This window comes from Lissotriton vulgaris, unplaced genomic scaffold (genome assembly GCF_964263255.1).
Source record: "Lissotriton vulgaris unplaced genomic scaffold, aLisVul1.2 SCAFFOLD_620, whole genome shotgun sequence".
Classification (NCBI taxonomy): Eukaryota; Metazoa; Chordata; class Amphibia; order Caudata; family Salamandridae; genus Lissotriton; species Lissotriton vulgaris.
This window is the reverse complement of record NW_028253177.1, coordinates 412,633-435,460: the sequence shown is the minus strand read 5'-3', so window position 1 is coordinate 435,460 and position 22,828 is coordinate 412,633. Positions and strand designations below refer to the sequence as shown.

The window sequence follows — 22,828 nt, the reverse complement described above, 5'->3', positions numbered from 1 at the left end:
TAGGTCGCCTAAGATGGACATATTGCTGTAGTTTATCCGGACCGAAGCGACCCAGTCCACTAGTTGGGTTGCCCAGGGTTGAGGAGGGCCGGGTGGTCGGTAAATCAGGAGACCCGTGAAGGTAAAGTTCGGGTGGAGTTGAAGTTTAAATAGGGCCATCTCACAGGCATTCAAGGAGACTGGTTCCAGGGTACATTTCACCGATTTTTTGAAGATAACAGCTATGCCACCCCCAACACCAATGGTTCGGTCTATTCTGGCTTTGGCATAAGTAGACGGGAGGGCTTCCGCTATGTCTGGGCCTGAGCTGGCGTGTAGCCACGTCTCCGTGAGAAATAGGGCGTCCAGAGAGTTGTCGGACAAGAGGTCGAATATGTTTCTTTTATTTTTGCTGAGGGATCTACAGTTCAGGCTTCCTAGAAGCCACGTGTGTGCCGGCATACGGTTTACGACAGTGGGCCGACAGAGCTGAGGAACATCAAGTTTGAATTTGCAGGACGTACACGAGATGGAATTGTGCCTATCATTTGGTAGGAGCTGACATTTTTGTTTGATAGGGTGTCGCATGGAGAGTAGTAGTTCAGGCGCATAAACCCTAGGTATTGTGGTGTAGCCTCCAGGGGTTTCGGGCCCTGGGCCCGGCCTGGTGCGGACGGGCGCAGACAGGCTTTCCTTTGGCCGCCTTCGGCGCGCTGATGGCGCGCCCACTGCGCTCGTTCGCTGCACGTCCGGTAAATGCACATTGATATAGGGAGGAGAGAGGCGTGGCCTCAGGAAGTGGGCGTGGCCCGGCGGTTGAGCGCGCGATTGCGGCGATGTTGTTCCCTACCTGCAACAGCGCTAAGATCCGCTGTGCGAGGGACTTTGTATCAGCTTTCTGGGGGAAAGTGCTCAAGGGTGAGTGAAACGTGGTTTTAAAAACACAGAAAATTCAAATATAATTTTAAACACAAACAGCAAGCAGACTCTCCCGGCTTCCGCCTCAGGAGTAGTTCGGTAATTTTGGCGCGCTAGTGGGTCAGCGCGACTTATGAAGGCTAGGATTGAGTGGGCGTGGCCTCAGGTAGTGGGTGTGGCCCGGGGGTTGAGCGCGCGATTGCGGCGATGTTGTTCCTTACCTGCAACAGCACTAAGATCCGCTGTGCGAGGGACTTTGTATCAGCTTTCTGGGGGAAAGTGCTCAAGGGTGAGTAAAACGTGGTTTTAAAAACACAGAAAATGCAAATATAATTTTAAACACAAACAGCGAGCAGACTCTCCCGGCTTCCGCCTCAGGAGTGGTTCGGTAATTTATGCTTCTCTAAAGATACCCAAGCATCGTTAATGGACAAGCTATTCGATGGCTCTCGTCTTTTAAGCAAGAAAGCAGACTAGGCCCCAGACAGATTCCTTGGGTCTGTCTGCCTCCGCCACGCAATTTCATCACAAATCTCATCCCCTTTTGGCTACTGTAGGGTTTTTCAACACTGCCAGCGCCAGACCCTGCTGCAAACCCAACAGGTCTGCCAGTTCTTTCATGGCCATGGCACACAAAGGCAAAGTCCAGGACATCATGCCACTGCGTGACCTGCTGCTACAGCTGGCACAGCCTCAAAACCTCTTTGTGTCCTGCCAGTCACTGACTCACCCTATTATAGGCAGTATCCAACATATTCTCCAGTGAATTAGATTATGCCAGTGGCAGACCCCTCTCCCTATTCCACCCAGACTTAACAGTGGCGACGGATGTATCACTTCTGGGATGGGAAGGCCATATGGGAGACAGATTAGGGAACCCTCATCCCCAGCAGAGACTCAACTCCACATCAAGCTGTTTGAGTTGCAAGCATTTCACTTGGCGGTGAAGGTCTTCCTGCCCACCATCACAGGAGGGTGGGTGCAGCTTCTCACAGACAGGGCAGTCAAGGACAGTGGTCTCATCAGGAAATGTCACACAAACGTGTTTGACATCGAGCCGAGGATTCACTGGCTCCCAGGTACGCTGGCCCGAGATACAGAACAATCCTTACTGGGTTGTATTGAATATAGTGTGAGAAGCATATGGGAGAGACGGTGATCTACCGTCCTGATGAGTCCACGGTAATTAACTGGAATGGTAGAAACATTGACTAAACAGGGACTATTTCATATAAATTATGTCTTCTAAGAATAGCCTTTGCTTAACTTGTATTGTACATAAGCAATTTACAGCCCTGTTTTTGTGAACAAAATGTGGATCTGACTATTTTATCATCATATCACTTTCATCTTGAGCACTGCGCAGTCATCACTCAACGATTTATATATACACTTGCTGCTGAGAACACAATTATAATTTTTGGAAATGAAAAGGCCTCATCTGAATTCTAATCATGATAAAAATGGTGAATTAATATCTGCCCAGGGCTTGCATATGGGATAATGAACTCATAGACCCCTGTAGTTGTTCACAGTGCACATGGGAAGTGCTTCTATGCATCTACGCTTGCCAAGTTCAAGTTCAAGTTCAAATGCTTTATTTGGTTAATTGACAGTAACCATAAAAGCATACAACATGAAATTTCATTTACAAAGAAGTAATATGCATAATTTACCATATAAAACAATATTCAACAAAAAGAGACAGTTAAAATTCATCCATGCCAATTGAATTCTGCAATATAAAAACATGTTTTAAAAATTCTGAGACGGTTGCAACCGTTAAAACTGTATCTAATCTCTGTAGTTCTAAAAACGCTGGGCGGCATCGATTTAAATTCATTTCCTTAAGCATAGGGATGATAAGTTTCCTGCGAGGCAATGTATAAAATGTACAGAAAAATAATACGTGGATATCAGACTGGGCTGAAGAATCATCACTTGGGCACAGAATTAAATCATGAGACCAATAATTTGTAACAGGGAAAGTCAAGAGTCTAAAAACAATGTTTAATATAAAACGCGTCAGGATAAACCTCATAATTAATCATATATAAGGTTAAATATGGCTGTAGTTTGTCCCTAGACGATATCACTTGATGTAGAGAAACAGTCTTTTTCTTTACTTCCTCTTTTATTCTTTTCTCCTGAAGATGTTCCATACAGAGTTTTTTCAATGCTTTTCTGGGTATGTTAACCATTGTGAGAGGATCATCGTAGTATTGGTTGCAATCAATTTCAGCTAGGAAAGATTTAACATAATCGAGCCACTTGATCCTACTCACTTTTTCTAATTTTAAGACATCCCAAAGAATAGCGCGATTTAGGACACACTCATTAGTAGTCCATGCCCTATGCCAGAGGAGGATAGGCTGTATTCTAATTGTGTCTGTGATCTGCGGCCGAGCTCTGCATGACAAATATAAGCGAGACACTCTCAGGAACAGGTAAAATGTGTCTCAAAAACATATTTTCGGCGAATTGAATTGTTTTTATACTGGCATATCCCCAGAGGCCTGATCCATAAAGAACAACTGATATACAAGTAGCATTATAAATAGTTAAAATTTCCCTAATTGTTTTTTTCCCCCATTTTTTTAATAACACTTTTTAAAGCCATTATTGTTTTTGAGAACAAGAGTGTTCTCGCTTTTACCGCACTTGCCCATGTGCCAGTCTCATGGAACAGGATACCTAAATAAGGAACGGTAGGGGTAGATTCCAAGGGAGTATTATTTATGTCAATATTTTTCCTTCTTTGCTTACCTCCTGTACCACAGTTCATGGAAAACGTTTTTGTACAATTAATTTTTAGATCCAGGTTTGACATAAATTTATTAAATGATGTTGTGAGGTTCTGTAACGCCAGGGGCGTCTGAGCCATTAAAACCGCGTTGTCTGCGTACAGGAGTGCAGGGACAGATCTCTTACAAACCATGGGCATATCCCTGCACTCCTGCAGCAGACGCTGCTCGAGACCATTTATATAGATCAAGAACAGAAACGGGGCCAGGACGCACCCTTGGCTTACCCCATGGCCCATCCCAAAGGATCTTGTACATTCTCCACCCTTCCCATAACGGACAGATGCTGTGGCCCCTGAGTATAGTTCCCTTAAGAAGCAAATAATTGTTTTTTCCACCCCTCACCTTTCTAATAATGCCCAAAGTTTACTATGGGACACGCAGCCAAATGCCGATGTAAGATCGACAAACATAAAATATAAGCGTTCCCCCTTAACCCTGGTATATTTTTGATGCACAATAAATAAATGTAATCCTTGTTCAACTGTACCTATTCCCTTCTGAAAACCGTATTGCAGGTCACTTATTATCCCGTTTTCTTCTGCCCAGTTTTGAAGTTTCGCTAAAATAATTCTGCCAAGGATCTTCATGGACGAGTCCAAAAGGGAAATGGGTCGGTAGGATGCACAATTTCGCCTATCTCCGTTCTTAAATATTGGCACAATTACCGAGGTGAACCAGGAGGCATTTAGTCCCCTCTCCAGAGCGGCATTAAAAAGCTGTGCCAGCATAGGCCCCCAAATCTCGCTATTTTCTTTAAACAAGTCTGCTGGTATCCCATCTGGGCCTGGGGCTTTTCTGCTCTTGGTTGTTTTCAGACTCGCCATGACTTCTTCCATGGTTACGACCAATTTCGAATCCGGTGCCCTTTTTTCCCTAATTATGGGGAGCAGTAATTGGTGCGTACCATGTGGGTCACTATAGAGTTTGGAAAAATGGTCGACCCAAACATCCTCAGAAATCGCTATTTCTATGCGAGCTTTAGTGTTATCATAAAGAAAGGGGGCATTTACCGCCTTCCAGAACGCAGATGGGTCTTTAGATAGCGACGCTTCACAGAGGGCATCCCAGGCCTCCCGTTTTATAATATTTTTCCTGTTTTTCAATGCATCGTTATATTTTTTCCCTAAGCCTCTCACCAATGACAGGTCTCGAGGGCTCCCATGTAGTGTGTTTTTAAGGTCGGGGAGGGCCTTAGTGCATGAAGTATCAAACCGTCTCCTATTACCTTTTACCCCTTTTTTGGACTCAACCCATAAGCTATCCCTGATAGCAGACGCTATAAAGTTAAACTGTTCAATAATACGCTCACTGACTGTGTGCTCATCCAGACAGATCATAAAACTTTCTAGACATTTAATCACCAGATTCCTTGTAAATTTTTCTTGGGTCACCTTACTCCATTTAAGTGTGTAGCCATTTTGCCTCCCAAGCATCACATCAGGGACTATCTGGCTAGAGGACCCTTCACCATCTAGCTCCTGAAATGGATTTTCAATCTCTAATGTTAGTGGCCGGTGGTCACTCATTGGCAAATCTAGAGTCTTGAATCTTTTAATTTGCCGACCATACCTATTTACGGATATAATGAAGTCAATAACAGACAATGCTCCCCTGCCAATAAATGTCGGGACAAAGGGGGATGAAGTTTGAGCAATTTCATTAGCATATCCCAGATCATAGGTAAACAGTATTTCATTTAAGAGGTCCTCACACTCAGAGTGTTCAAAATGGGTAAGACTAATGTCTTGTTCAAGCATAAGACCACAAATGCCTTGTTGACCCCTTTTTCAAAGAGCATAATTAAAATCCCCCCCAAATAATTATTACTTCTTTCTTATTGGTGTCAATTTCATGTTTTAGGTCATCCCTCAGCGTTTTATAGTAATAACAATATCGCTATTCGGGATGTTATTATAAAAATTTATAATAATCAAACTAACCGCCTTCTTAACATCTATTCTTACCAGCTGATAGAAGCTGTTTTTTTAGAGTAACTGTACTCTCTCATACTTAAGCTGGTTAGAAAGATGCATGCTCAGGCCACCCTTTGCCCTCCCATATCTTCCCCCCAAAGCCGGTGTAAACAGGGTTTTATATCCATTTATATGAACTGGCTCTGGTAACCAGGTTTCATGTAATGCCAAGATATCATATTTATTTACTACATTTTCCCAGATAGGGTTTTTAATTTTCGATCTAAGTCCTGCCACGTTCCAAAACATAATGTTACAATGTTCCTTTTTTTCGATGGTACTATTGGGTCTTGTGGAAGAAATAGCCCCATCTGTTGGCTCAGCCCTTAACAGATTACCCATTTTACTCCTTTCGTGCCCTCCAGGATCTCCCTGGAGGGTTACTTTAACATCTCTATTATTCATTTTACATTCCCCTTAGTTAATACTAAAACTCTCTGGGGACATGGGGACTACACAGTTAGTAGCTGTCTTTCCTTCACACAGTACAATTTCTTCATTATTCGACTTAATTAAATCACTGTCCTGTGGTGTAGGGTGCATAAAAATAACAGCATTGTCCCTAGGAAGTCAGTTCAAGGCCTGAAAGTAAGTCAAACCGATTATATATTGGTATATTATAACTACCTGGTACAAGACCTGTGCTGCCAACGAAATGGTTGTTTTCTAATCGAGGATTTACAGATCGCAGGTATGGTGCTCTGGGGTAGAAATCACCTAATTCCCAGGTTACTATAGAGCTATCTCCTATTTGGGGTTGCCAGCTTCGGAGGTAAGGGATAACATGTTTGTCCCTAAAATTTAGTATGATCAAGTCACCTGCTATATCTTTTGGCATGTGTCCTAGCCATCCCACCCTTCTGGCATTCAAAATGTTCCCATCAATATTAGGTGGGAGAGGTCTGTTTTTACTTAACCAAAAGGCTACTTTATTTTTTAATTCCTGTTGTCCTTCAGTTTTCCAATTTATGAGCTTTGGAACCCCCGAGTGGATACTCACATAAGGTGCCGCCTCCGGAGGTAAATCAATACGGTTTATTCTTCTGTTTACCCTGCCCGGTTACCACCCGTCCTATCTAGGTTGATACTTTTTTTAATCTGCCCTACCATAGGTGCAACATTCTTGGTTATTGTAGGTTTTTGGATTGATTTTGAATCCTGGGTGTTTAGGGAAGATGTTTCCAGGGCTACCGGTTGATTTGAAGCAATATTCCCTGGCCCAATGCTTTTGGCCACAATGGTTTCAATTGGCTTCTTAGTTTGCTTGTTTCCTGTCATTTTCTTAATGAGTATGGCGTTTGCCTTTGTGATTTCCTCTATACTTCCCACCTTTTCCCCTATTCTCTTCACCCGTTCTACCAATGGAAGTAATAAAGATTTAACCAAATGTTCAATCTGGGCGAGTAGGTCTGATGGTGGGGTAGATATGGGGACTCGTGGTATTGGACAAACTTTTGGTGATGTAAGGGGGCTGTTTGTTGCCGTTGGGGGACTTGAATACAATTTTTGTTGTTTCGCTAATCTCCCCCTATGTTTGGCACCTTTACGCTTCCTTTTAGCTAAAGGAACCTGAGCATGTGTAGGAGATTTCGTATTGTCTTTAATAGGTGAGTTGAGAGCAGTACTCGGAAGACTTAAGTCTGATATAAATTGTACATTGGGCTCAGCCCCTGTCTTTCCCGTGGTTAACTCACAACTTAGATCCCTGGTTGGCCCATAGTCTCGTTCTAGTGGGGTACATGAAATATTGCTAATCTCAGTTCCATCCCCTAATGCAGATGGAGGTTGTGAAGATTCGATTAACACCAGGGAAGATCGTTTATTAGATGTACTTTCTACAGATAGGCGTTGTTCGGCTCTCACTATTTCACGTTCAATAGCAGATGTTGCCTTGTTAAGTAGTGGTCTATTGTCCCCTTGAGCGATCCCCCCTTGGAGATGATAGTTTTATGGACCCCTTTAGTAGTCATAATACGAGTGATGTTTCTATATATGGCCAAGTAACAGAACAGGACACACAGGAAACCCACCTAGCCGGTGCGTAGTCCAGTAAGCAAGAACCACACAATAAGCTATCGTGTCCATATATAATTAACTTACTCAGTTTTTCTCAATGTCCACAGTCAAATGGGGTGGCCCAGCCAGGCCTCTTTTGGCCTCTGAGGGCCACAGAGGGCCGACCCTTTGCCCGGGCTTAGCCCGGCTAGTCCCGCACGCGTCCCGCGAGGCGGGAGGCGTTCCTCAGCTTTCAAGCGCTCCGGGCGCTGCAATGACGTCAGGCGTGCGCCGTGGCCGCCGGAGCACCTGGGGATTGTAGTCCCTGCCCTCGCGGTGTTCGTCTGGCCGGTTGCACTGCCGTTCTGTTTTGCAGATGAAACGGGCACTGGGAAGGCAGTCCGGTCCCCCCACAACAGTATTTACCCAAGGAGCCTCGTGGAATTCAGCGAGCTAACCAGGTAAGGTTCCCAATGAGCGCTCGGTGCTCCTCAGTTTTCAAGCGCTCCGGGCGCTGCGATGACGTCAGGCGTGCGCCGTGGCCGCCGGGGAACCTGGGGATTGTAGTCCTTGCCCTTGCGGCGTTCGTCTGGCCGGTTGCACTGCCGTTCCGTTCTGCAGATGAAACGGGCACTGGGAAGGCAGTCCGGTTCCCCACAACAGTATTCACCCAAGGAGCCTCGTGGATTCAGCCAGCTAACCAGGTAAGGTTCTACGCTTGTCACTTCTGGAGCAGAATGACGTCGACACTGAGCTGCATGATATCTCCTACTGCATGCAGCAGGACTGCTTTAAGGGTTGAGGATCCAGTCTGGCGAGTTGGAAATATTCACACGGTAAGGAATCTGCAGGTAAAGCAGTATCCACCAGAAAGAGCATTATCGAAGGCAAGTAACTGGTTTGTTATGTTTTCCTGCTGTCGTATATTATCTCATTCTGGGTGGTGAACTCTGCTCGTGGAGTTATCTGTACTCCTTGGAGCTCGCATAGTTCTTTAAAACTCTGCTCCAAGGAGCGTAGCGGGGTTTTTTTTCTACGCTTGCGCTCTTCAACGTCATGTGCCTCAGCAGGGAAAATCCACCTCCTAATGAGATTTTTCCTTGCTTGCGCTCGCCGTAGTCTAGTTGGTGAGCAAAATCAACCTCCTGGGGCGATTTCTCAAAGCGGGTCGTCGGATTTCTCAATGCAAGTGGTCGCGGCAGGTCACAACCACTTGCGTTGAGAAAACTTCTTTCGCATTGAAGAAGCAGCTGCACCCTCTTGTGCTGAACATGGTGCCATTCGCGATTATTTTTACAGGGCGGGACAAACACCAGGAGATCAAAATCAAATAAAATCAAATTATTCTTGTGATTTTTTTGGCAATTATTTGATTTTTGCAAGCACTAACACTTCTCTGTGTCAAGTAAAGACCTTGAGAGTTTTGTAACTTTCAGATAATCAAATTGTGGATTTTGTTGAAATTAAAACATTTTCAAGACCTGAAATTTCTTTGGAGGTTGCATGCGGGCAGCCTAAGTTATCCTGCAAGAGTTTCTTTTTTTTATTTTATTTTTTTTATTTTTGAAAACCTTTTTTCGTGCATATAAAAAGAACAAATACGGGCCTACAACCATCAGGCCGGCCACGATACGTTTAAGCACTGATACAAACATTGCGGCCCCTTAGCATCAACGGTCAAAAATAGCAACGGTTTATGAATGTTACACTGGAGAGACCCATGACACCAGGGGATAGGAGAAATGAAGGTTAATTTTAAAGTTTTTTATATAATTTTTTCAGGGAAAAAGGCAGTGAAGAATAAGAACCAAGGAGATTCGAGTCCGCACGGTATCTTCACAACACGGGAGAGCGGCAACATTATTGAAAACAACAATGGAAATAAAAATCCCAGGCAGTGAGGCGGTGCAAATCAACAACAGGATATTCACATCAGCAATTACGCACCCCTTCAGTGCCGCCCCCACTCAGCCAACCCCAAACCCGGACCCAGAATCGAAGCAAGTAAAGCGCAGAAAACATAAAAGGAAAGAAAGGCCCATAGAACTAATAAGAAATAGTAAATTACCCCCCCACCCTACACCAATGCGGAGGCTACGGCCTGCCCCCCCCCCCAGCATAGTGCCTGTCGCCCTTTAAAACCCGAAATATAGACAAGAAAGGAGAGCAAGAGTAGAATAAAAAGGAAGATAGAAAAACGTTTACACCTATGATAAAGGGGGTGAGGAAAGAATAGAACTATTCTAATCTAAACTCCCAAAAAGAAGAAGGTGGGGAGGAGCCTACGTAACATCAGAGCGCCCGAAACCCTCGGCCATCTACAGCTTCCACACACTGAAAACCCACTGCACCAAAAGCAGTCGTGTTAAAATAAATTGTCACAGTATTATAGATGGAAGAAGACAGTTTGCGACGAGTGCACACAGCATATACATAGCAGTTCCAATCCCAGTCCAGCCCACCTGTGAAACCATAGCGTCATGAATCAGCCTAACCCTGGCCTGATCGCGGGCGTGAGATTAAGCCAGCTCCTACATGAAGGCCCCGCATCCTGTGCAAACAAAGACAATATGGCCGCTCAGAGTTCCGCAGGAAAGAAGACGAGGGCCACAGTAAATGAGTCCTCGAGGGTGTCAGGTGCTGCCCAGCCGGATACTTCTGCAGACGCGGTGAGGCAGGCAACAATGAAACAGGCATCGATGGACGGGGAAACAAAGTATCAGCAGCAGAGCGGGAGAGTAGCTGATCATGGGTGCCGGGAAAGCCAGTTGCAGGCACCAGTGTAGCACGATCACATGTAGTCATTGTATCCCCGCATGAAGACAAAGGCAGACCCACGCCTTGCTGGTAACAGACGAGGCGCTCACGACCCGCAGCCGATAGCATGGAGTCAAACTGCTCACTCAGCGCCTGCAAACCAGCACGCATTTGCAAGTGAAAGTCCCGTAGGACGGCCAGAACGGAGCCGCATGACAGTGGAAGCTGCATCCCCGCATTGGCATCAATCCGGGACGGCACTGTAGAGCTGGTGCCTGATGTAGGGAGGGCGAAGCAGGCAGCGGGCAGGACCGGGCTATCACCCCCCAGCCGCGGGCAGGCAGATAAAGTCATGTTTACCGCAGGACGGTATAATGGCCGGGGGGGGAGGTCGCAGCAGAAAGCCAGCTCCCCTCAGGTCCGCGCCGCCACAAAGAACGCCGAGAGTCGCCACCCGTCCCTCAAGTTCCCCTTGCAGCCGGTTAGACGACAGGAAAAGGGGGCCGGCAGCCTCCCACAGCGCGCTCCACAGATCGGGGCAGGAGACCCGTTCCTCCGGGGCTTACCTCACAGCCCTAGTCTTTCAGGCGCAGGGTGCAGCGGTTGTTTGGCCATCACCTCCCAGGCACAGCTGACGGCAGTCCGTGGTGTGGAGTGCGGTCAGGACCGCGCGGCTCGGAGTGGCGTTAGTGGGTCCGGTCACTGCGGAGCCTCCAGGGGCCGGCAAGGGCGACAATGGAGCGAGGGTCCAGGGCGGAGAGCACAATCACACACAACTCCGGCATCTGGGCAGGCTGGGACTTCGGGAAAGTACCGGCGTGGTCAGCGCGTCGTCGCACACGTTTCGCCTCCAGAGACGATAAGGATAGCAATCAGGATGTTGTTACAGAGCCAAGGGCCGACGGAGCCGGGCGCTCAAGCGTCTGCTCTGGTCGCCATCTTGGCTCCTCCCTCCCTGCAAGAGTTTCTTGATGAATTCTATTGCAACTACAATATGTGCTCTCTCATGTAAAGTCAGGTTGTTAGAAGCTTTTCTGCAACTCAAGCTATGCCTTACTTTTCACCTGGTGTGGATGCATTTCTCATGTGTAGTGAGATCTCCTTTCTGAGTATAACGTTTCTGGCTTTCCCCTCCTGTATATGGCTTTAGTCCAGTGTGAATTCTCTCATATGAAGTGACATTGTATTCGAGATTAAACCTTATCTGACATTCAGAACACACATAAGGCATTTTTCCCCCGTGTGAGTTCGCTCATGACAAGTGAGAAGTAATTTGTAACCAAAACTTTGCTTGCATTTCGAGCACTCATAAGGTTTTTCCCCAGAGTGGGATCTCTCATGAAGCATAACTCTGTCTTTCAGATTCAAGCTTTTATGGCATAAGGATTTTCTCCAGTGTGGAGTTTCTCATGGTGAGATCACGTTTTTCTCTGCAGCTTTTCTGGCATTCAGAGCACTCATAAGGTTTTTCATCAGTATGGAGTCGCTTCTGGTTAGCGAGGCTGTGCCTATCAAATAGGAATATCTGGCATTAACAGCATTGGTAATGTTTTTTCCCTGTGTGCGTCTGCTCATGTAGAGTGAGGTTGCGTTTAAAATTGATGCTTTTCTGGCATTCATAGCACTGAATTATTTTTGATGGTGTGTTTTCTTATGGTGCTTGTAACCATCTCTACCTCTGAATCTTTTCTAACATTTAGAACACTGATAATGTTTTTTCTCCAGTGTGGATTCTCACATGTTCATTGAGATTAGATTTTTGACTAAAACATTTTTGGCATTCGGAGCATGGGTAAGGTTTTTCCCCAGTGTGGGTTTTAATATGCAGTGTGAGATGGATTTTTTCACTGAAACATTCCTGGCATTCAGAGCACTGATAAGGTTTTTCCCCAGTGTGGGTTCTTGTATGCAGAGTGAGACAGCCTTTTTGACTGAAAAACCAAAATAGCCTTCCAGTTGACATTCATGTGCAAGACATGGTTTTCACCTGTTGTGGAATCTCACATGTGCAGTAGAATTTATTTAAGTTTGAAATGTTTTGGGCATTCAGAGCACTGATAAGGTTTTTCCCCAGTGTGGGTCTTTGTATGTTCAGTGAGTCTGCTTTTGAAACTGAAACATTTCTGGCATTCAGAGCACTGATAAGGTATTTCCCCTGTGTGGAATCTCACATGTGCAGTCAGAAGTGGTTTAAGTTTGAAATGTTTTGGGCATTCAGAGCACTGATAAGGTTTTTCCCCAGTGTGGGTCCTTGTATGTTCAGTGAGTCTGCTTTTGAAACTGAAACATTTCTGGCATTCAGAGCACTGAAAAGGTTTATCCCCAGTGTGGGTTCTTCTATGCTGAGTGAGACTGTTTTTGTATATGAAACATTTCTGGCATTCTGTGCATTGATGAGGTTTTTCCCCAGTGTGGGTTCTCGTATGCAGAGTGAGAGTGCTTTGATCACTGAAACATTTCTGGCATTCAGAGCACTGATAACGTCTTTCCTTAGCCTTAGAGTGGTATCTTGTATGCTGAGTGAGACTGCTTTTGTCTTTGAAACATTTCTGGCATTCCAGGCACTGATAAGGTTTGTCCACAGAGTGGGTTATTGTATGTCGAGATAGACTCCATTTGTTACAAAACCTCTTCTGGCATTCAGAGCACTGATAAGGGTTTTCCCCAGAGTGGATTCTCATATGTTCAGTTAAATAAGATTTTTGGTTGAAACTTTTCGAGCATTCAGCGCACTGGTAAGGTTTGTCCACAGAGTGGGTTATTGTATGTCGAGATAGACTCCGTTTGTTACAAAACCTTTTCTGGCATTCAGAGCACTGATAAGGGTTTTCCCCAGAGTGGATTCTCATATGTTCAGTTAAATAAGATTTAAGGTTGAAACTTTTCGGGCATTCAGCGCACTGGTAAGGTTTTTCCCCAGTGTGGGTTCTTGTATGCAGAGTGAGACAGTCTTTTTGACTGAAACATTTCTGGCATTCAGAGCACTGATAAGGTTTTTCCCCAGTGTGGATTCTTATGTGCCGTGTGAGACTACTTTTTCTACTGAAACATTTCTGGCATTCAGAGCACTGATAAGGTTTTTCCCCTGTGTGGAATCTCACATGTGCAGTCAGAAGTGATTTAAGTTTGAAATGTTTTGGGCATTCAGAGCACTGATAAGGTTTTTCCCCAGTGTGGGTCTTTGTATGTTCAGTGAGTCTGCTTTTGAAACTGAAACATTTCTGGCATTCTGAGCACTGATAAGGTTTTTCCCCTGTGTGGAATCTCACATGTGCAGTCAGAAGTGGTTTAAGTTTGAAATGTTTTGGGCATTCAGAGCACTGATAAGGTTTTTCCCCAGTGTGGGTCCTTGTATGTTCAGTGAGTCCGCTTTTGAAACTGAAACATTTCTGGCATTCAGAGCACTGAAAAGGTTTATCCCCAGTGTGGGTTCTTCTATGCTGAGTGAGACTGTTTTTGTATATGAAACATTTCTGGCATTCTGTGCATTGATGAGGTTTTTCCCCAGTGTGGGTTCTTGTATGCAGAGTGAGAGTGCTTTGATCACTGAAACATTTCTGGCATACAGAGCACTGATAACGTTTTTCCTTAGCCTTAGAGTGGTATCTTGTATGCTGAGTGAGACTGCTTTTGTCTTTGAAACATTTCTGGCATTCCAGGCACTGATAAGGTTTGTCCACAGAGTGGGTTATTGTATGTCGAGATAGACTCCATTTGTTACAAAACCTTTTCTGGCATTCAGAGCACTGATAAGGGTGTTCCCCAGAGTGGATTCTCATATGCTCAGTTAAATAAGATTTGTGGTTGAAACTTTTCGAGCATTCAGCGCACTGGTAAGGTTTTTCCACAGAGTGGGTTATTGCATGTCGGTATAGACTTAGTTTGATTCTAAACCTTTTCTGACATTCAGAGCACTGAAAAGGTTTTTCCCCAGAGTGGATTATCATATGTTCAGTTAAATAAGATTTTTGGTTGAAACTTTTCGAGCATTCAGCGCACTGGTAAGGTTTGTCCACAGAGTGGGTTATTGTATGTCGAGATAGACTCCGTTTGTTACAAAACCTTTTCTGGCATTCAGAGCACTGATAAGGGTTTTCCCCAGAGTGGATTCTCATATGTTCAGTTAAATAAGATTTTTGGTTGAAACTTTTCGAGCATTCAGCGCACTGGTAAGGTTTTTCCACAGAGTGGGTTATTGCATGTCGGTATAGACTCAGTTTGATTCTAAACCTTTTCTGACATTCAGAGCACTGAAAAGGTTTTTCCCCAGTGTGGATTCTCATATGCTCAGTGAGATAAGATTTACGCCTGAAACTTTTTTGGCATACTTTGCACTGAGAGTGGTTTCCCCCTGTGTGCATTCTGTCAAATTCTGTGAGATAAGATTTATGGCTGTTTCTTTTTGGGCACAGGTAACTTTTTTCCCCAACTTCGGGCTTGTTTAGATAATGTTCAGCACTTATCTCTAAAAATTGTGTGTAATTTTCTTAACACTTGAATTGAGCAAACTATGTCTGGAAGCAGTCCTGTAACACCTGTTGAAATTTTTCTAGCAGGTAATAGTCTTTAGCCTCTCCGGCAGCAACTTAAATTGTGACTGAAGTTTTTCTCAAATCTATTTGTATAGGTTCTTAGCAATGCAGTAATAAGGTGTTGGTTTGATATTTAATGATTAAACTGATAAGGTCCGTTTTGTACTGACGTAATGGCAGTAACTGAGGGCGTTTGAACGTGCAGAGTACTATTGTGGATCATTAGTCGCAGAATATCCGTTCCTTCTACCCTTTCTATGTTTGGTGTAAGGTTAAGGTTTGTAGTCCTGAAGACGAGGCTTTATTTATATTAGCTATAGCGCAACGGTGCTCCTTTAATCCATTTTCATCTTTAACAGTTTTACATATCACTCCTGCACAACAGATAATGTTGAGGCGATTTACATAGAATTACCGAACAGTACACAATAAAAAGGAAACAATCTGAGATGGTCATGAAAACAATAAAATGGTGAATTTTTAAGGTTTTCGCCAGAGTGAGTAGAGTGGGTCGAGGTGTCATATCTCGAGGCAGTTAGTCTCAAACTTGCGTAACTGGTTAAAAACGGTTGTTGAACAAAGGTGATTTTCCAATCTTTTGGTTGTTAACGTGTCAGCTTCGGAGTCTTCTTTCAGCGTCTTTTCTTTGATGGTATCCAGAATAAACCTTTAGTTGTAACTTTCTTTTATGCAGTGTGTGCTTCCTCTCTAGAATTACATGATGCTTTAGATGTACGTTATTCTGTCATGCTGAGGCGATTTGTCTTTCTGATAATATTTCAGATGAGGATGCTGAAGTGGTCTTCCTACATTATTTCGGATGCTGTGTGCACAGATATGGCTTTGCTCTGGGTTAATGAAATGCAAAATTAGAAACTTCACTTACAGGTGTAGTACTTTCCTCGCCACACTTAGATTTTTCGAAATTGTTTAAACGTAGAATGCTGGATGTCCTTCAGTTTTTCAAAATAATCCTTCTTATGGCACTGACATTCAGTTGCTTAGTGCTAAATCTTGCTTTCTTCGTCAGTAATTTCAATCACCTATAGTATTAAAATTAAATAGTTAACACATGTACATTTCCAAAAATATAATTTACAAGCCAAATCAATGCAGAATTTTGAAAATGTTGAGCTGTTTTTCAGACAGAGCAGAGTGTAGAATGGTAGCCTGAGAGTACTTGGATGTAGGAGTGAGGATTTCTAGAATTTTCAACATTTTATTAAGCTCACAAAGGATACATGTACCCTATGAAGTTGTAACATAGAATCCCAAAGGCAGAAATTAAAGTCATATGGACTGGCACCAAACAGATATTAAAAAAAGATATACTATTATTAATTTGTAATGCAGATTTCTGGGAAGGGAATTACTCCTCCACGGACAACAGGTGTTTTCCCCTGCCCTAAGTTACCACCTACTTGTATCTGGTATCCTGACTTGAGATTTGGCCTCTGCCTCAAGCAAATCTATTGTGTGCTGCGAGGACTATGCCTAGACCTATCCCTCAACTATGGTCCAGAGTGTGAATGCAGGGCAATGAAATTAAGGCGTACTTTCATGTGTTCATTTTATTCCACCTGGTTATCAGTTGTTAGGTTTTTCTGCACCTGGACCAGGACACAATTTTTTTCCAGACAGAAAAATTAGACTGCAAAGATGCATAAGACGCTGGGTGCAGCAGAAGCAGCCAAGACTTATGCTGTTTTTTTTACTAACTGGGGGAAACACGCAATTCTTCCCTCTGTTGGTGTTCACAGTTGTTGTTGGCCTGTGATTCAGCATTGAGTGCAGAGCATACCGAGTAGAGCTGAGGGGCCGAGCCGAGGAGGAGTTGACAAGCAAGCGGAGCAGAGCCTGCGACGACTGCCCTGGTTTGGTTTGTGACCAGTTCCCGCTCCCGAAGGTTTCTCCCGCTTCACCCGCGTCCTGTTATACGGGCGCTTTAAGTTCTACAGATCTGCTGTGGGGGCAGGAACGGCTGCTGCCAGCAACGTGGTGCTAAGGCGCTGCTAGTGCTGCTCGTGCGGCCGCCGCTGCAGGGGTCAAAGGAGCCTTGGACTGTGGTGCTGCTGGTGCGGCGGCTGCTGCAGGGCACAGAGGCACAGAGGAGAACAGAGGAGCAAAGAGGGCACAGAGGAGCCTTGGCCTGCCGCCTGATTTTACTTATTTACTAAGCATTGAGCAGAGCAGAGCTGAGCCGAGGAGTGGAGGGGAGTGCCTACATCTGCCATCTGTAGTGGGACTGGCTCTGGATCCTGCTCTTGCTCCTGAAGGATTGCCAGCATTCTCCCTTGTACTCTTGACAGCGATGAATAGCAATGAACAAGCAATGAACAGTGAGTGGTGAGTGACAAGTGGCAAGAGGTGTGTGGCGTGTGACTAGTAGTTAAGGTTGATCAGTCCGTAAGTCGCTGAGCCATTGGAGTCTGTAATAAGTCTGTAATACAAAATCTGAGAAATTATGCAAAGGGAAAAGTGACAATAGACTTTGACCCTCTTGAAGCACCCCTCGATCCCTGAATTACTCTGCATGCCTAGACTACAGCCCTACCCGGACCCCGGATATTAATTAATCTGTTAATTAAATAATTAAGTAACCAGCAGTACCGGCGGATTCTGTACCGAGGTGTGCTTTGGGGGTGTTTTCCCTTGGAGGTGTTGGGAGGTGTTTTTGTCCTATCAAAGCACCGTTTGGTCTTGTCACTGGCCCGTTTGATTCTCTGAAAGGAGCAAGACTTCTTCACCTTAGAGGGTGTATTATGAGGTCAGTAAAGGAGCGGCCACCTTTCCCTCCTATCAAAAGGAAAAGAAAAATACAACACACACTAATACTAGATATGTTTAAAATAAAACAGGCAGGTGACATATACTCCTTTAAATCATCTAAGGTCCATACATTTGGGAAACTGGGAAAGTTGCTGTCAAAGTTTGATTTTATGAAAGATCCAACTGGTGCTATGATAACATTGCTAACTAACCCATGTGATTTTCAAACTCCAATTAAACCACTGAGTTGAACAAATATTATATACCCTAAGCAAGGAGTAAGTGAACCAGGCCACCCTGAGTCTGAAGCTGAAGTCGAGCGAATGTCAAATTCAACTAAGGACCAAGTCAACCATTGGGGTCAAATAACGGACCTAGAGATGTTAACTATTCCACTTCCTGGTCGTTCACAACAAGATTACCCAAAATTCACAAATCCAACAATGGGAGATACTCAACAATTACTACCAACTAGGCAGCCAATGTCAATAGAAGTGAAAGTAAAAATCAGAAAAGCTAACGGGATAGGGGAACCATCTAATTTGGGCCAAATAAATCAACGAGAGCAAGAAGCTCCAAATGAACTAAATGGTGGGGTGAAAATCATAAGGGAAGCCAATACCTCACTGAAATCGGATCTTACTCTGTCTAAAATAAATTCAGTTAAAAAACAGGACCAGACGAAATGTAATCAAAATAACGGATCTCTAATTAATAAGGACGAATACAACAGCAACCCAGAAGCTCTGCAGCATTGGAGTACTCCGTATGTATAAGACGTTTTGAATAGTAGTCCACAATTCATTAATTCTTTTGACGAGGGACATTATTTTCAAGGAACCACAAACAGAGGAGTATAAGGACCTATCATTCATAAATGGGCAACACCATAGCCCAGGTACTCAGGTACCAGGAAGTGGGAACGCGGGAGCAATTTGGGATTTATTCTTCAAAACCTCGCAATTAACTCTGGAAGCTTTAACATTTAAGTCCAACAAAAAGGAGGTCCAAATACATCTCTTGAGCGCTACGGCATCCTCTGTTGCCGGAACTGAGCAGAAGATAACAACGCAAAATAATCTAATTGTAAGGGCACAATCTCAGCCAATATCTACGTATGCCGAGTGTAGTTGTGCCCCACTAATTAACAAATTGGCTACCATTCAGGATATTTTAAAAACAATAATTGACAATGTAAAAGGGAATTTTCCTAATGTGGGAATTCAACCCATCAAGACCGACTGCCCCTCTAAAGATACAATAAAATGTAAAGACAATACTGTTGTTGTTAAAGAAAAAATAGATGATAAAACAAAAGATCAAGAATTGATAAACCAATGCTCAACACAATCAACAATGACAGGCGCAGCTCCTGAAGTTTAACTATCAAAAAGACAGAGGAAAAAACAACGGAAAGCAAGAAATAAAGCTTCTAAAAGTATAAACAAAATACAAATGCATCAGATATAGTGAGATTGAACACTGGAAACAACCATGACCAAATATCATATTGTTAAGGTGAGGGTAAACAAATGTCTCCAACAAAACCCTTTTACCCTCTATTTAATAAGGATCTATCGGAGGTACAAGCAGTTATGAAAAATAAATACCTAAACAAGCAAGCTGATAGTATAAAAATGATAGAGTATGGGAAAATTCAGTCCTTAGAAATGCTGCAAGTGGAGGAATGTAATAAACAGGTGGAGAATAAGCCATCACAATTGGAAACAAATAGAGCAAAGAGTGAGAGTATCAGAGGGGATGAAACGAATAGAGGTTTGTTAAAAACCTGGAAGGATATTAAAATACCACAAGATCTGGGAACCGAAACGAAGCAGTTACATAAATAATGACAATCTTGGTCTCAAACTGTCAGTAATCATAATGGAAGGTTAATTGAACATGCTCAAGGTGAAAATAGCCTGCAACAAATTAAATTAAATAACCCAGATCAAAAAGGAGTGGTGCAGGTAATTTCTAAGCTGGAATACAAATCTAGGGGTAATAATGACATCTTGACTCGTGGGAAAATATTAAAATTGTGTAATGCAGTACCCTCATGAAAGAAAATTAAATGTACCGACATAGAATCAATTGAATTCCACACTTCAAGAATAATAATCGCAAATCAACATTAGTAATTTGGACATCTTCTACTGCCGCCAGCCTTATTATGGACGAACATAATCTCTTTCAGGACTGGGGAATAAAAATAACAACTCCCCTGCAACCTTCCTCAGGGGTGTGGAAATTTTCCAAAAATCTACTTGGCCAGGGGACAAAATGTTACACGAATCTACTTGGCCTGGGAAGTTAACAGCTTGCCCCGCCTATTCCATTAATTACTAAGGGAGGTCTGCACAAAGAGAACCTGTACTGCAATCAGTGCAACATACTATGCAATATACATTTCAAGTACTAGTCCAATTATGCAGTGCATGGTTAAGCACTCTTAAATGCATCTGTGGTAGTGGGTGGTTGTACAGCATGCATGCAGATGTGTCAGTGTGTACTGCACTTAATTATCAACTAATTTGCATGCAACACATTTTTATGTGAAGAGAAATAGTACCTAAAGTCAGAGTGCGGACTGGTAACTGACTACATTTCTTGAAGTGTTTTTGGCACAGACAAGACTTTGTCGAAATATGAACCTGTAGAACAGAAGGGTGTTCATCATAGGGCGAACTGATAGCTGTGCAGCTTCAGATGTGATGCTCAGATAAACTTGTGAATGGAAATAACTGCACTTATTGGCAGAGCTTATGAACAGTTCATGGGGCAGCAAAATCACGTAGCAGATGTGCTGTGGCTCACTGAGGTAGTATCCACATGTACAAATACACAAGAGGCAGTAATAGGCTTACATCACTTCTGGTCAGTTGTGGCGTGTTTATATTATTGTGCACTCACCGCTACATCTCTACATTCTTATCCCACACAAAGAGCATGTGCAGCACTGGCAGGAGCAGTACAGGGTTCTTTCTTGCTTATAGCAATGGCAGCAGCTGAGTAAGCTACCCTAACATGAAAAAGTGCAGCTCACCAATTGATCAAGTTTGTCTCTCTCCGATAAGTAGGAAATGTACCAGCAGTGAAATCTTTATACTCACACAGCTGGAAAGCACGCGTTAGACTCACAGCAAAGAGAAGGAGTGTTATGTTGAAAAGACAGTAAATCTAAAAGTGTTGAGCTGAGCATCCAGACGGAGGCTAGTGAGTAACTGCAACCACTCAAAATGTCATGTCACACCTAGCAAGGACGCCTTGGCTTAGTCACAGTAGAGTTGGAAACACCGTCCTGACCTCCTGGATAGTCAAATGCCATCTCATGAATGAAGTTGGTTTATTCTTCAGGGGGCTTTAGATAAAATAATAGCTCAACAAAGACCCAAAAGCGCCACTACTTTATTTTCCTCTCGTGAGATATCGGGTCTGGTGGCTTAGTGAACTAATGCGTCCACTGCAGTGCGCTGTGTTTGACCTATGGTTACAGATTCAAATCCTGCTGGATCCACTCAGCCTTTAATCCTTCTGAGGTCGACAAAATGAGTACCATTGAGTTGGGTAACAATATAAACATCTGTTATTCAGCGCCAAGATAACCTTCTGGGTGAACATGCGCTTTAAAGGTGGGCATGTTAGGTTATCAAGTCATGACACAGGGCTGAACACTGAAGCACTTTGCCTCCACCTCTTGCACTGATCATGGTAAAGTCGGATTTCAGGATTCTTTCCTTTCACCTTTAAAAGTGGGAAAGTAACGCTTCGGAATTTGCTTCATCTGTAAAAGCAAAGCACCTTGCTTGTGAGCCTGGTGTGGACATTTATTTTTTGCAGTTTATTTTTATATAGCGCGATCACGACCCAAAGGTATTTGAGTCCTTCTCACAAGCACCAGTTACATTACACAAGGTCATGCTCATTTTCTTTTAGGTGTCCTTTGATCGGGGTTTGACCCACACAAGTCAAACAGTTAAGCAAGTAATTAGGTGCGAGAAACATCTTAGGAGGGTGCTTTGAGGAGGAAAAGGCAGGGCCGAGGCACTTGCAGCACTTGGCTGCAGGCAGCACTCAAGATCCTCATGAGCCAAGCAGTTATTTCAAAATGTGGTTAAACAGACACATGTTCCCAAAAATAGCAGCAAAGAGAGCATGAAATATGGGCCCCTGAGGGAAAAATAAGGCGAGGGGGAGCGCACGAGACCGATAGTGTTAACTCATGTCACCTTGTGTGCAATGTGAAAAGCACACTCTATTAGCCCACCAATGAATGAGTGTCTGAGATATGTGACTGATTTGGGACACTGGAATTTCAACATCTTTTCGTCTTTACATATATTATGTAACCGCATACAGGACTCACTGTTCATAACCTTAATTCTCATCCAGGCAAAAAGTAGACGACCTCGGACAGGAACTTTGCAGGTAACGTATTGCAGCTTCTGTCCCTAAAGGAAATTAATATAAACCACCCATTTGCCTCACCCCTTTTAAAATCCACTAGCTGTTATGGGCAATACGAGGTAAAAAAAACATTGCTCATTTGCTCTAATGCTACCGTTTGTTGAAGCTGAGATACTGATCATGGGAATTTCAAATGTTTACTACCGGATACAATTCTTAAACGCTACATTTAGTATAATATGAGCCATTGCATAGTGGAGCGCCACTTAAAGGACAGTCCGCTTCAAACCCCGAATTAGCGCGCTCTGTTTTCTCTTCTGGAATCTGAACTGAGCACTAGCGAAATGCCGTTTTTTTTTACCCCAGTGCTTTGAGCTCTTAGCAGGATGTTTGCCTCTCTTCTTCCCTTCTTGATGCAGAGAGGATAAAGTTAATTGTACTCCTATGCCCCACCCCCTGGTGCCGCAAGCTCACTTAGCATTAATCTCGTAACATTAATGCCACCCTTTCTCCTCACCTGTGTCTCAGGTCGCGCCACTAGCAGCAAGAAATTACTGCTACCCTTTTGTGTTAAAACTGAGATCGCTTCCTCGTGGTTCATGTGCACTCCATTAAGCTTGAGATAGCAATACACCCGATTGCAGAGAATACCGCTTTTTTAGACTGACGTTTGTCATCCAGTCATTCACTG

At 43.8% G+C, this 22,828-nt stretch overlaps 1 protein-coding gene across 1 annotated transcript; it reads right to left on the bottom strand.

The window, feature by feature from the left end:
• Positions 1 to 12,125: 12,125 nt before the first annotated feature.
• LOC147661133 (uncharacterized) lies at positions 12,126 to 14,878 on the bottom strand. The gene is made up of 3 exons (XM_086951301.1): positions 14,446 to 14,878; positions 12,633 to 14,022; positions 12,126 to 12,367 (listed from the first exon to the last, which is right to left on the bottom strand). Exons 1-3 carry the CDS (start codon positions 14,788 to 14,790, stop codon positions 12,126 to 12,128), a joined length of 1,977 nt encoding a protein of 658 aa, XP_086807427.1. The 5' UTR covers positions 14,791 to 14,878.
• Between the last annotated feature and the right edge of the window lie 7,950 nt (positions 14,879 to 22,828).